The sequence below is a fragment of the Apis florea genome, unplaced genomic scaffold (genome assembly GCF_048593485.1).
Source record: "Apis florea isolate Af1SG1 unplaced genomic scaffold, ASM4859348v1 contig_3803_pilon, whole genome shotgun sequence".
NCBI lineage: Eukaryota > Metazoa > Arthropoda > Insecta > Hymenoptera > Apidae > Apis > Apis florea.
In genome coordinates, this window is record NW_028256864.1 from 2,166,439 (window position 1) to 2,181,750 (window position 15,312).

General features: G+C 39.5%; 3 protein-coding genes across 8 annotated transcripts in view; 2 read left to right on the forward strand and 1 right to left on the reverse strand.

Annotated features, from left to right (window-relative positions):
• LOC100863240 (temperature-induced paralytic E) overlaps window positions 1–15,312 on the reverse strand; it is an 86,198-nt gene that overhangs the window by 44,097 nt on the left and 26,789 nt on the right. The gene's annotated exons all lie outside the window — the stretch shown is intronic.
• Window positions 5,405–8,212, forward strand: Teh3 (tipE homolog 3 phospholipid transfer protein). Its single transcript, XM_031919537.2, has 2 exons — window positions 5,405–6,800; window positions 7,116–8,212. The coding sequence occupies exon 1, from the start codon at window positions 5,450–5,452 to the stop codon at window positions 6,788–6,790; it is 1,341 nt and encodes a 446-aa protein (XP_031775397.1). The 5' UTR covers window positions 5,405–5,449; the 3' UTR covers window positions 6,791–6,800; window positions 7,116–8,212.
• On the forward strand, window positions 8,356–14,733 carry Teh2 (tipE homolog 2 phospholipid transfer protein). 4 transcript variants are annotated; one of them, XM_086916706.1, is made up of 4 exons: window positions 8,356–8,710; window positions 8,784–9,042; window positions 9,327–9,505; window positions 9,844–14,733. In XM_086916706.1, the coding sequence occupies exons 1-3, from the start codon at window positions 8,425–8,427 to the stop codon at window positions 9,496–9,498; spliced, it is 717 nt and encodes a 238-aa protein (XP_086772832.1). In that variant the 5' UTR covers window positions 8,356–8,424; the 3' UTR covers window positions 9,499–9,505; window positions 9,844–14,733. The 4 variants fall into 4 exon arrangements, with proteins under 4 accessions (XP_086772832.1, XP_012348106.1, XP_031775401.1 ...); XM_012492652.3 differs by having other exon boundaries at window positions 9,865–14,733; XM_031919541.2 differs by having other exon boundaries at window positions 9,327–9,494.

Here is a 15,312-nt window from a genome sequence, read left to right on the forward strand (position 1 = left end):
AGAGAGAGAGAGAGAGAAAGAAACAGCAGAAACAGTGGTAAACCGAGGGCGACAATAGGAACGATAGCACTCGAGGCCGGTTAACGGGATCAGGAAATCTGATTTTCCGATTCCCATTCAGGCCACTTTTTCCCACCGTTGAACGAAGCGTAACGACAGAGGCGGAAGGGATACAAACCCATCGAGGATGGGCGAACGATCGAGGGACAGAGAGCGAGGGAGATCGAGGATAAAACGAGAGAAAGAAATTCCTCTATCGCTATATATTCCTGTACAGTCCTGTATAGCTCCTCGGAAGATATCGTTGCCAGTGGACGTGAGAGCGGGAGTTTCGAGGAAAAAGCCTCGGTATTGGTGGGCAACAGGAGTATTGATTTTCTGGTACGATACGGCAACAACGAGGTGGAGCCATCGCAGCTCCACTGGTAGCGCACCGCCATATTTGTTTCCCTCAGGAAGACCAGGGAGAGACTGCGGAAAGCGGATTTTCCAGGGGCTTCTTCCACCAGCTGATCCGTCGCCGTTTCACGTAAGTACCGATCAGTTGACGGGTGCACGCCCGTGCAAACGCTTTTCATCCCGGTTCCCCGCGTCGAGAACATGTTTCGAGCGGATTAGCGGCACTGCGGCGAGAACCGTGCGTGCTCGGCCGATCGCTGCGACTCTGCCTCTTCGAGCAGAGCCTGTAAACAACGTGCACACGTTTGACAGGTGGTTGTTGATCGGCCCGATTGAGCGATATTTATCGCGATTCGTCGGTGATCGGTTCGAATCGAGTTCCATTCAGATCTCAGGACGAAAAGCGCGCGATTCGTGTTTTTGATTCTGTCGCGAAGGAGCGTTGATATTCCTTGGCCGAGATCTGAAACGTTATTTCGTTATTTGAATTTGATCGATTTCGTTTCGTTGGTGGCGATGCCCAAAGGTGTAATCTCTGTAACGAGGTGCAGCTGATTTAGTGCAAAGCTAGGTAGTAGGCGATCGTTAACCGATCGATCGACTGGGTTATTCTTGGACGCAGCACGTGGTGATAAAACGTCGTGCATTCGCGTTTAATATAAAACTCGTTTCTAATTTCGGCGTGTGTATTTTAGGGTGTATTTTATGGGTTTTTAATGGTGGTAAAATAAAATGGCGTGGATTTCGATAGTGGATAAAAGTTAATATTAAAATTGATGGAGAAAGATTCGTTCGTAGTTGAAATTGTAGGTTTTTTTCGTTTTCGGAGCTTTTGGTTTGAGTTTATGTTGTGTAACGCGTAGGAGACAGAAGTTGATTGGATTAGATCGATGAGATCACATGTGTGATTGAAGTAGTACAAGTGCATCGTGTTCTTGATTATCTGTTTTTTTTTTTTTTCATTTTGATATAAAATAATATTTAAACCTTGCTTCCACACTTTTATTTTCATTCCTTTCATAATTTTCTTAAAATTTTATTTTAAAATTGTGCGAATGAAAAATACTTTCTCAATTTTACAGTCTGTTCTAATGAATTTTAATTCTCTTAATTAAAAAATAACGATAAATAACTTCCGAAATTTGTATGATATTCCTTCTTCTATAATTTTGAACGTAATTAAAGGAATCTTTTGAAAAGAAAAAAAAAAAATAAAAAATATATAACAAAATTAGGTTTCAAGTTTTACATTTAAAATTTTTCTTACTTCATTATCACTACCTCTACAATCGAAAGAAAGTACCGTTATTATACTTTCATTCCACTTTCTCGTCCCACTTCCATACGCTTAAAACTCATTCAATCACCCCTCCTTCCCTCCCTCCCTTCCTTCTACGCGTTCTACAATCATAAAAATTACAATTTCCTAGACAAAAGTCTACCGCGACCACCTTTTCATCGATTCGCGATGATCGATATCGTAATCCACGCAGGGATGGATTCCCTTAAGTCGTCAGCTGTTCAATAAATAACAATAACAATCGAGAACGGGGCGATACAATCATTCTACCCTTTCTGGCAGGGAAAAGGCGGCAATAGAAATTTCTCGCTTCTCCCCGAAGCGTTCCAAGCGTTTCAAACGAAAACCTCGCACCGCCAAGTAAACGTATGCTCGCCTTGCCCGAAGAAAATTGCCGCGCGAAACAGGGAGGAGAGAGAAAAAAAAGGGGGTGGAGGAGGGGAAAAAAAAAAAAAAAAAAAAAAAAAGAAAAACCGAGCAGCAGCCGAGTGTACTTTTCCTCGCGTACGGTTCTCGAGTCTGGGAAATCGGAGGGAACGGCGTGGAATTGGCCCGAAATATTTATGCGGCGGAGAGGGCACGAAAGTGTCGTGTTTCGTTTAACGAGCGCCGCGACGCGACAAAAAGGATGCAGGAAACGGAGAAAAGTAAAGGGAGGGGAGAGGGGGAAATGGCCTTCTCGTTTAACACAAAGGAAACACAAAGGAAGTTTGGAGTAAAATTTAACGTTTCGTTTTTGAACGTTTACACGCGATGTAGAGGAAATTAAAATATATTGGGAATTTGTAGCTCGATTGGTCGGTCGAAATTTAGAATCGCTGGCAATTTTTAATATCCTTCGTGCTTTTAAAATTTAAAAGGCTTGGGTATAATTCAATCACGAATTTTATTAATTATCATATTAACTTATATAAAGACAAAATTTTTCGATATTTGGCAAAGCTATTTGGAAACAGGACAAGTTTGGAACCCAAAAAGTGGGGAAACAAATTATTAATATATACTTATATATGTTTTAATTAAGAAAAATAATAGTTGGCCAACAACTGTACATCTGTTAGACCGTTCGATCATTTTGTCTGCAATTAACGATCTAACGACGATATTATAAAATATTCTTCAAGACTAACTTCAACTCGACAAATTCAACCAAATGAACATATAAATTACCATGAAGCGATCAAAGAAATTTTCTTTGATTAAAAAATCAAGAATGAGGGGGAAACAAAAATTGGAAAAACACTTTTTAAGCACTTCCCGGTAATGGAATTGCAGGTAATAGACGCGAGTGACCAAGATCTCGAGGAAGAAGGCGTAAAACAGCAGGTGCCACACCGTCTGCGGGTAACGCTCGATAAACTACATTACGTGCTAACGCGTCGTGCCTTCTACTTCATCCTCCCTCTTCCTTCTTTTTTTTTTTTTTCACCCCTTCCAGGTCTCCTCTCTCTCTCTCTTTCTCTCTCTCCGTTACCTTCGCCTGGAACTGTGTCAGCCCGCCAACGAAGGTCCTAGCCACGGTGAGGAAACTGTGTCACAACCTCATCGGCGGCATCGACTTGGCGGGAATTAAAAAACTGGAGCGTACATGTTATGGAAAAACGCGGGCTGATAATTAAGCAGTTTCGCGGGAACGAATGTATTATCGCGATCTCTGGTAATTTCCGCGATGGAAGGGAAAAAAAAGAAGGGCCACGAAGTAGGGTTTTTTGAAAATTTCTTTTTTTTCTTTTTCCAGTCGAGAAAAGTAGAAGGAGCGTGGCTACGAGAGTGGTGTAATTGCGGCAATTGTCGAGTTTTCCGTATTAATTAGAAAATTAAGCGAAGAAAAATTTAGCCGTGATAAGTCATCAGCAAACGAAATTGTATATTGAATTTTCGAATTGAAAGCGGTTAGATTGAAAAATATTGTTAGAGGAATTAAAAGGGGATAGAAAAAATTGAAGGGGTAAAAGGTTTTTATATTTAATTATATTCAAAGCAATTAATTATGCTTTGAACTTGGTGCTTTTTGTCTTCTCTACTTGTGTCCCCCCGCTCTTCGAACTGTGTCACCTGCCTTGAAAGCCCTATGGCGAGGGAAACTGTGTCACAGTTGCGGTGGTTAGTATCGCGCACCACCGATAATCTCGAAGGAAAAACTGACCTGATTGCGCGTCGTGAAGGGAAATTATTTTCCCTTAATTAATTGCACTTTACCCACGTGATTCGTATTTATTAATTTCCTTTTTTTAAATTTAAAAGCGTAAAATAAAAATTCCGAATTGTTCGTTCGCGTTTTGTCGCGTCGATATCACGAAAGATAGATTATTAAAATGACTACGTTGCATGACAATTCGCATTCTAAGAAATGAAATACACGATAAAAATATGATTTTCCATAAAACGTTTGAAACTAGATGTTCCAATAGATTGATGTAAAATTTTATGACACAGAAATACGAGAAATCCAAGTTCGTTTTCGAATCTTCGATGAAAACTTTTTGTTTCGTCGAAACCAAAGAAAATTTAAAATGAATATTCAACAGATTGAAATTTCTGATTTGAAAAATAATTGTAATCAATAATGCATCTATTCTCAACGATGAATCTTCGACCCAGTTTCATCCAATATATACATATTCGAATAAAGTTTAAACGACAAGTTGTATTTGCGTGCACAACATGCCATACTTTGTTGTACAATTAAAATAATATTTGAGTTAATGATGAAAACTTACGAGTCACGAATTATGAGTAAAAAAGTATCGCAAATTGACCGATTATTTTAATTCTCGCAGAAAAATCTACTAGAAAAAGAAATCTACAATATGATATAATACAGTGATATAACCTATAATTACAAAGACATCCACAAAAACATCTAAAATTCAATTGCTTCGATTATTAAATAGTGATTCGTTCTTCGTTCAACGAAGAGAACGTTCATCGAACAACAAGAGAATAAGAAAACTTGTTCATCAAAATTTTTCATCAATCGGAAGATACGAATTCAATTAAGACGGCGGATCAACCGGATCCCGCCATCTCTGGACGATTATCCTTTACCAGAGAGATTCTCCCGATGGCACGAGGGTACATCGATGACGTCAAATGCGGCAGTACACGGCGTCGTTGCAGTTCGAAGAGGCGCACGCGCGAGGCATCGATCGATGCGCGTCGTTTCGAGCTTTCGAGCCGCGCACCTTACACGAGGCGCAAAGCGAACGCGAAACCAGAACACGCGCGCGGCCAGCCTCGTCTCCTGCCGAGCAAAAAGAGCATCGTGCCACGAATTCGCGAGAAACATCTGACGCGAATATCTCCTCTCGAGATGCGGAGGTTGGCCTGACCTTAAGCTTCCCTTCTCAAACATCCCTCTCGACGCATCTGGCGAAGCTCGACGAAGCGATCCATCCATCCGAAGGGACCAAAGCAAGTGTTGCAACGATAAAACAAAGGGGATAGGCAAAGATCGATCGACCGACAGCTGGACAAACAAACGTTACACAATGGAGGATTGTTGATTTGACACAAGCTTTCGTTTCCATGGAAGGGATCCTCGCTGGTACGTACACTCTATAAAAAAAAACCCTTCTATGCATCGATAGAACGTTGTGCACACCTCTTAGCTACGATCTCTTCCAAGTCTAAGAGAAAGAAGACGAAGAGAGGACGAAATTTTGGAAGAGCACGAAGAAGTAATAACGATGTAAACCTCGCCAGGATCGATCGTTCCCTCGACACGCCGTTGGTGATCGAATCGAAGAGATGCCTAAGCAAGTGCCAGTGGAGAACTTGGTGATCCCGCCGCAGGACGGGCGGATCTGCGGGACGATCTGCATCTGCCAGATGACGGCGGTCCTCTCCTCGGTCGCTCTTGTCTACCTGACCGTGGCCATCTACATGCCGAGCACTAGGGCGTTTCAATCGGGGATAAGCGAGGTGCCGGTGATGTGCACGACCATACGCGCTGTGAACGCGGACAACTGTGAATGGGGCAGCTGCGGGGAGTGGTGCCTTTCGAAAACGTCCGGCCCCTGCGTCCAGATCCACGTGAATCTACGCAGAAACGGTTCCACTATTCTGTTGGCCAACTGCACCAACACAACGAACAAGACTTGCTACGGGATCGACCAGGAGAACGCGAAGAAATCGAAGTGCATCGCGGACGAGTGTCGAAATCTGACGGGCACGTTCAATTGCTCGTCCGGGGTGTGCATCAACATAACGGACGCGTTCGAGTGCATATTCCACGACACCGACCCGCCTATGAAGTGCTCGGGGAGGCGGGGCAAGATAACCTGCATAGACATAGACGGCCTGTTCAATTGCAATCGTGGGACGTGCGAGCGTATCAGGACGCCGTACAACTGCGACCGTAGATGCGTCGATATACCGACGAGGAACAAGAACATGATCCTGTTGACAGGGGACAAGGTTTATCTGAGCCAATGCGAGAGAGCCATAGACGTGCAAACGAACCGAGAGATATGGCACGAGGATCGGGGAGACGTGATGATGGCCTCGTGCTACGGTATATTCAACTCGACCCTCGGTGTCGAGGCTGTCGATTGTATAAACGGGTCCGTGTTGGAGAAGGATCTGCTCACCGATCTCACCAACTTCACCTATCTCTCCTACCTCAACATATTCGCTACGAAGCCGTTGGACGAGACGAGGATGGTCGCGCCACCTGAACAGGATCTCATCATAGCGAACGAGAGCCGTCTGTTGATCAATCTCGAGGGTTGCGTGAACACTTTGAGGGAGGAGTGCAAGGAGTTTCTTCACGAGTACGGGAAAGACGGGTCGGATCATAACGCGAGAGCCAGATTCCCGTGTTATTACGCCGAGAGCAACACGGGGATCGTCGTGTCCCGCTTCAATTTGGAGAATACGTACAAGGAGTTCCTGATCGCGTTGCTGTTGCCCAGCATCCTGTTCGTGGTCAGCTGCCTGACGTTGATCTTTTGCCAGAAGACGGTGGTCGTCGGGGATGACGCCAAGATGAGATTCAAGGGCACAGTTGGCGCACTCTCGTCGATGGAGAAGAGCGCTTCGGGTAACCTAGGGGATGCTGGCGGAGGAAACTCCGCTATGGCGCTCTGAGATCCGTCACGTAAGAATACACGTTAAACGAGACAGATTAGGGTTGACAGGGTGCATATAGGGCGGCTTGTATCCGTGTCGTTCGAATAGACGTCGTTTTAAAGTCATCCTCTGGATAAAGAGGATAAAGAGCATCGACGCGAATGCACGAAATTTGCTGCACTATCGTTACACAATTACCAATGTAGAGTTATCGTGTCGATAAAACGTTACGAAACGATTCGTTACGTAAAAACTGTGAATAATTTTATTCGAAATCAACGAATTCTATCGACGATCGAACGGAATTTTTGTTCACCGTTGAAATTTTTCTCTCTGTTCACAGGCATTCCCCTCCTGGAGGAGAGTCCGGCTCGTCAGTCGATATTCTCCCTGCGCGGGCATTATTAAGGTGTGGGGAGGGGGGGAACGCGTGGTTAAAATTCTCATCTTGCAAAAAAATACAAAATCTACAAAACATTCCAATACTTCTGCAAAAAGCGCGAAACTATCTTTGAAAAAAAAAATCAAGTAAAAAAGAAAAAAAAGAAAGGAAAAAGGAAGAAGAAGAAAGAGAGAGAGCAAGCGGTCAAGAACAAGTACCGGAAAAAAAAAAAAAAAAAAGGAAAAAAAGAAAGCAACAGGATTTTTTCTACTCGCACTGCCTGCACAGAAAAAAAAAAGAAAAGAAAAGAAAAAGATAAAAAGCAAACTTTCGAGAGCGCACGTGCTTTTTTTCTCAAAATATCCGCGTCGCTGGACAAGAAACAGAGCGTGCGCGGATGAATCGCTTTGAAAAGTTCGTACGACGCAGCTCTCGCCTGTCTCTCTTCTGCTGACAAGAAGGAAAAGGATCTTGAATTTGGACCGGATCGACCAATCATTTTTTTTCGGAATAAACGACGGAGAACGTAACTACGGAAAAGGAATTAAAAAAGAAAAAAAAACAAAAAAAAACAAAAAAAAAAGAAAGAAAGGAACAAGAGAAATAATTCGGCGTCTTTTACACGTGACACAACATTCGTCGGTAGCTTTTTAAGTGTCCCCCTTCTGATTGATTCGCCGTGACAGTAGATAAGAACCACTTATTACATATAGCTCTTTGTATCGAGGCTAAGCAACTCTTATTGTAATCACACTACAAACACTACATGAAAAAAAAAAGAAACCACTTTGCGAATCGAAGGACGTGCCTTGCTGGTAAATGATCGATCCCAACCACCACCACCACTGCACCACTGGCATACTAGCCTACTAGACAGATCTTATGATATAGACCCGTCTCGCTTCAGAGTGCATGTTTTGAAAGTATTCGAGCCGCACACACGCTTGCCGTATTAATTAATTAAACGAAACAATCAATCGAAGCTTATCGTTCATCATCTACTTACTTACAGTGGAGGGAAAAAAGAAAAAAAAAAAAAAAAAGAAAAAACAAAATAAGAGCCTGACGATTCGTTCAATTCGAATTCCAAGCTACCAAAAAAAGAAATAGAGAATCCGTGGAAAGAGAAATAATTTCTAAGCAACAATCATCGATTAATATCCATAACCAGAGGCGAGAGGAGGGCAGTTTCTCAAGTTTTTGAAGGAAGAAGGGTCCAAGCGGCCCGTACAATACAGCAATCATTGATTCCGACGAGTCGACGGTGATCATGGGCGCCCAGGAAGAGGACACCAAGTCCAGCACCATAGGCGGGGTGCTTCCTGTGGTGGAGGTGGTGACTCTGGTGGAGAAAGCTAAATTCTACACCTCCCTCTGCCTGGGTACCACGGCCATACTTGCCGTCTTCGCCTTCCTTTTTCTGATCCCGTTCGTCGTGGAACCGGCGGTAACCACGATCCTGGCCGACTTTTCTCCACACGCCGTCGCCTGTGTCGTCACCGACCACGTTTACGCCGAGGGATTGAAGAATTGCTCGTGGGCAAGTTGTAGAGAAGGTAGTATCCGGCCAGCTCATCAACTTCGAACTTGAATTTAGATCATAGAGATCTAACGTTTTGGATTTTGCAGGTTGTACCAGCGCCGCGCTTCGTTGCCATCAGATCAGAGTGAACTACACGAGGCTGTCGTTCGATGAATTCATAGCGAAACCGTTGGGCTCCATCCCGTGGGACGTTTCGGACACGAAATTTTTCGTGAACACGGAAGGCTGCGGTTACCCGCCCAGGGTGAACTGTTCCGACTTCGCCAAGAAGTATGGATACTCGAACATGGGGAAAATATTCCCTTGTTATTACAGCAGAACGCATCCGGAGACTGTCGTTGCAAGGTATATAATCAATAAGGCTGTTCCATTCGTGACAGAAGTTGGCAGGCGGAAACACGAAACGTGTCGTGTTTAATCGAGGTTATACGCAGTTGCTGCTATAATTTTCAACTCAAGATTTGCATCTTCTCGTGTAGGAACGTATTTTTTCGAGTATTTAATCGTTAATAACGAGTTTGTTTGTTGGAAATTCCATTTTTTTATCTGTTGAACTGCAAAATTATTTTACGTATTTGTTTTACGTTATATATACATATTTATTGATCTCTTTTTAACTTTCTAATCAGGTACTCTTGGGATGAGAATCTGAGGCATCTAGTGCTAGCCTTGGTAGTGCCTACAGTTCTTTTCGGAGTGTCCCTCGGTGTATTATGCTATTGGTATTGTCCACCGATGGGCAAGACTTGCGGAGGACCAGGCCGCAACTTGATTGACAAGTACGCAAGGAAGGAAGAGTAAGTAACGTGTATGTATGCAGTGCCCAGTGTGGCTAGAAGAACCTATACCTCACCTACGTTTTAGAATTGCTTCGAGGAATTGCTATGCAAAATTTAATAAATTTGGAATGTCTTTTTTCGATTTCAATTGTTACCAAGCAACTAAATTACAACACGATACGTTTAATCATTGATCAATTACTTACTTAAAAATAAAAATATCGATCAAATTAAAATTCCAGAAAATTAAGATTAATGATAATAATATCGTTGAAAAATTGTTGTTTGTCGGGTTTTAATTTTCCTCGAAGCAATGTTCCAGTAAAGCAATTCGACAAAGAGGCCCTGCTGTATTTTCTATTGCAAGTTTTCTGTTGCATTCGTACAGTATTCTGGGAGAGGACGAGTTCGAGGAGGACGAGGAGGAATACTGACTGCTGCCAAGGGCTCACCCCCCAGCGCGGGAGTGACGCCGAAAGAATTACTGAAAAATAATCCCCGTTATTTACGTTCTAAAATTAATCGTTCGAAAGCAATAGCAGCGTTAGGGAAACTTCCAGCAACGAAGATAAATGCATTTACGTTTAACGTTTCCATTTCCGATTTCTACCGTTTATCGATTGATCTTAATCCACTGCGATACACTGCACTTCGAGCTTAATTGCTTTCGTTAAAGGAGAATTGGTAAATAATTTTGCTCCTTTGGATATCGTTTGGACCATTCTTATGACGGTCCTTAATAAATGGATTATTAAGTTGCAGCATATGACATGGCCGATTTAAAAAAGAGAGAAGAAAAAGATCGTTTAAAAAATTCGAGCTAAACCTTTTTAACGAATTATGCATATTTACGCGCGATTTAAAGCTTGCAGAATACGATGTGAATTATTATATTGAATTCAACTTAACTTTAAATTTCGACAAGTATCCAAAGAAATTTTAATTAATGTTAAAATATCGTTAAAATTTTTTTCTTCGGCTATTTCATCTGTAACGACCCGATATCCCTCACACAATTTTGCAATAAATCAAAATTAATATTATACATAATATATACGTTTATTACGAGATGTTATATAAAAATTCCTTTTTCTAAAGACTTGTCCCGCGATGAATCGCAATACGAATTTCGAAGTTTGAATCGCGGGACCGTACATCGAAAATATTTTCCAAAACGATCGAATTAAACCTGAAGAATGTCTGCGATATTTTTACACCGAGTTACACCCCAAGGAAAAAAAAATGATTAACCTCTATAATTGTACAGAAAATGCGATGTTTTTTCTTTCCTTTTCCGATGTCGAGACGCGTAATCGAAATTTTTATACCGCGAAACGCAATAATAAATGGGCTCTCGTGAATTTATAAGGCAAGGCACGGTGAGAATAAAGCTCAGTCTCGATCATCTACCAGTATTCCGTACGAGAAATTGCAACAAGGTGCGCCTTCCTACAACGTGATAACTTTAAACGTAAGGAACAAAGTATTCAAGTGGCACGATTAAAAAAAAAAAAAAAAAGCAGCATTCATTCGTAATAGGATAAATGATGTACTGTATTTTTAAGTCATGTTTATCCAGACTCGGGTAAGATGACGTTTGAAATTATGTAAAAGAAAAAAAAAAAAAAAAAAAGAAAACTAAAATAAAATAAAACGAAAAAGAATATTGGAAACGAAGTGTTTTTAAAAAAGCAGCACGGATTAATTTGTATCCCGCGATACAATGTTGCTTTAACGTTTTACGATAATTCGATAAAATTGCATCGTTTGAAAATGTTAATTAAAATGAAAATTAAATTGAATTACATAAAATATCATTTTACCCAGATCTGCGCCCACGATTAAGTGATCGAGAAACGTTCCGTTTTGTTAACGTTTGTCGGAGAAAAAGAAACGATCGATTCGTCGATTCGTTTCGAACGAAAGTAAGAAAAGAAATCAAAATCCTGTGCAGGCTCGTGTCACGCGACATGTACGCGCCAGTACATACCATTTCAGCGTTTCTATTTCTACTTCGAATGTTCGATGAATCGAGGATGTGAACATTCGTGTCAGAGATCGTGAAGATAAGGGGAGAAGGAGAGAGGATATTTTTTCGACGGTGAAAAATATATCAAAATAAAAATTAAAAAAAAAAAAAATAATAATAATAAAAAAATGAAAAAGATAAAATAAAAAAAAAATCGTGGATCATAGTGCTTTCACACGTTGCAAAATTGTTTAAGGTTAAGAGAAGAATATACGCGAAGATTAGATCATTGCTATTTTTGCAACAGGAGGGGAGGGGAGGAATCGTAGCTAAATTAATAAAATTTCGAAGCGATCGGTAATTGGAAACGCAAGGAATGATGAAGGCGATGACGCGATGGCCTCCAGGATATGTCTTCGCACCAGAGAATATAAAAAAGGAATATAAAACTCATAGATTTAAGTTTTAGCCCGTAAGGTGTTAAGTCTGTGAATATTAATGATCGATACGATTACGATTGTTACAAATTTTTTACGCGGACGCAAGTCGCGTCGTGGTTCTAGTTAGGAACGAACGAAGGATATTTGCATAATAAAGCACGCGTGCACGTGCGTTATACGTAGTTTATAGCTGTAGATATCGGTTTTTTTCAGTTTCGGTTTTTCGAAAGGGACGAGCGATCCGTGTTCCCACAAGCTGCGAAACAACGTGTGTAAATTAGAGAGAGAATTGATCAGCAATAATTCCTCCTATTTCGATTTATAGAAATCCTTAAAAATTAATTCTTTCGCCTCGAAAAATGAACGTAACCTTAGAAATCGAATATCTCTAACGCACATCGTTAATTTTAATAAGAAATTTAAAAAATAAAGGAGAAATAAACGCAATAATTTCACCATATACTATAATTTTACAATTTTCGACATATTACATTTCTAAGGTAATGTTTATATTCTATGCGAGAGAATGATTAATCAAATTTGGTATTATTAGAGTTAAAGATCAACAATTGAGAGACGATTCGATTCTTGAGAGAGATCCTTGTTCGAATTAAAGTCTCTCATTTGAAACAAGATAAATTCAATTTAAATTCCATAAAATATGATAATCAAAATATGATATTTTAAGTAAGAAAAAAATTTATATCAATTAATTAATAACACGATAATCGAGAGTTCTCATTATCCTATGTTTCTTTGGCGAAATTATTATATAAATAATTATATAGAAGTATTATATAAATTATATAAATTTCGAAGGTACGAATACAATTTGTAATAATAACGTACGAATAATTGAATTTTGAATCGAAATTGGAATGGCGGTGGGAGAGGCTACGTTGTTTCGAAGCGCATGGAAGCTAAATCGCGAGCCTGTACATCTAGAATGGTTGTGAATCCTTTACTCGGCCTTACTCTAGGCAACGTGTTGGAATGATTCGCCTCGAGAGGGCGAATCCCAACGGAAGCCTGCGTTTCGGCACTCATTCCCCACTCGAAGCTTGCTAATCGATTTCCGTTTTGCGCGTGACCGGCGATCGATCGGCGGATCGTTTGGCGCGCTTTTCAAATTTCAACGTCGTTCCACCGTTCTATATTTACGAGATCTTCTCTCTTGCGTCCTTTATCCGCGTCGCGTGAAATTTTTGCTCAAAGGCGCTCGATTTACGAAACGATGATGATAAAAGGTTGATAAAAGATGAGGCGAAGAGAAAGGAATTGGAGAAAAAACGAACGAGATTTAGAAACGATGATATTAATCGAGCTGCTCAATGGAAAAATGATTCGAGCGCATTCTTTTCCAAAATCAGGATTAAAATTAATTTAATCGAAAATTGAACACTGATTCTTATATATATCTTCTTTTAGAACATGGCTCACGCTTAGAATCCTTTGATTCTATATATATAAATTCTACAATAACGTAATAGCTTCAAAAATCCATCTGAATATATAAATTTAGTCACTCGTGCCAATTTTCCTTTGAGCCCTTCGATTTTCAATGTGATTCAAATTTATCAACGATCGATAATACGAGAAATTTTAAGTGGCATTATTAAATATTTATCATCTCTCTTCAATCGATAAATCATCGAAGCGATCGTTTATTAACTATTTCGATTATATTTCGATTAAACAATTCATCGTGCTCGATCAATCGTTTCGGGAATTAAAGCACAAAAATTCGTAAATTCGTATGTTTCGATTGGAAAGTCCATCCAAGTAGGAAGAGCACGTTCAAACTTCAAGCGTTTCCATATCTCTCATATCAGATCGGTTTAGTGCCAATTAGTCGATTAGAAGAACCTAGCGAATGATCATCGTGTTGAAAAGGAAATCGTATTGTAGAAATCATCGGTCGCGGGAGAAGACGTCGATAAAATTAGATAGATTAAATACCAAAATTCTAGGAAAATGAGAAGTGTATTGCATTAAAAGTGATATAAAATTGAGGACGAGTTGATTCGTGGTAAAAGTTATAAATATATTATAAAGGATAAATAATAATAACAATAATAAAAAAGAAATATCGACCACTCGTAATTTAAATTAATAATCAAGAAATTAATAATCTGCGAGCAATAGCGAAACCGTGTGGAAGATAAAAGGAAATTGCATAGACGGTTACAGATTAGAAAGCGGCGATTAATTGTAAAATCTCTATTTCTATCGATACTTGTGTATAATATGCTCTATCGCATGTTATTTAATTAATTCTAATGTACCTGCACTATACATATAGTTAAGCCATTTATCGCCTTTTCCCTTTCTATTTTTCAACAACTAATTTTCTTTCCTCCTTCTTTCACGACTTTGAACTACAACTACGACATTTAGACGATAGCGACCCCTCTCATCATTTTCTACTTCGTCTCTCCTCTCTTTCCTCTCTCTTTCTATCTTACCTATTAACAATATCTTTCTCAATTGACGAATTCTGTACGGTACGAAAAATAAGAAATAAATAAATTAAAAAAAGAAAAAAAATACAAATAAAAAATGAAGAAAATGCTCTTCGAGAAAGCTTCCCGGTTCTTTAATCGAGAAATTTATTAGATCTAAGAGGGAAAAAATTGTTCACAGCTTCGTGCGTACCATTGTAAGTCTTGAGTATATATATATATATATATATATATATATATATATATATATATATATATATACATACATTGTATATAATATATTATATAAAACGTACTCGTTCTGCGATACTAACGGACTATTGTAAATAAAAGATTGTACGATATTTCGTTTGAAATATACAGAAACACGTTTTCTGTTAAATACAGTCGATTTTTCTCTTTGGGACAAATTAAGTCACTTTTTTTTTTTTTTTTTTTACTATCCTTTTTTGCCTTCAGATTTCGTTTCCTCCTCTTTTCAGAATTACATCGATCGTGTTATTCGAGCGAAGCAATTCACGGAATTGCTAAAAAATTCTTTACCTCGGAGCAATTCGATGAAATTTTTTTATATCTATATGAAACAATGCATTTTATATTTGAGCGTCGTGCATTTATTTTGCGAATAATGTACATAGTCATGTAGCAATCACTTTGAAAAAGCTTTTAAGCTTTAATATACATACGTGTATGTGTTTCGTGCTCGATCCTTCCTAAGCCTTCGAAAAATATTGTGTCGAAATGTCCAATAAACGAAAAGTTAATCTTTCACGGATGAATCATTAAATTGAAAATTTTATGAAAAACGCGTTATTGAAAGGAAAATTTATAATATAAAAAAATATCTTTACGAGGCGAATCTTCGATCCAATAATTTGATATCACCGATATCAATCAAGCTTCCGACACAAGAAAGTTTGTAAATCTGTTAAGACAACGATTGCTTAGAAAATTTATATTGATAT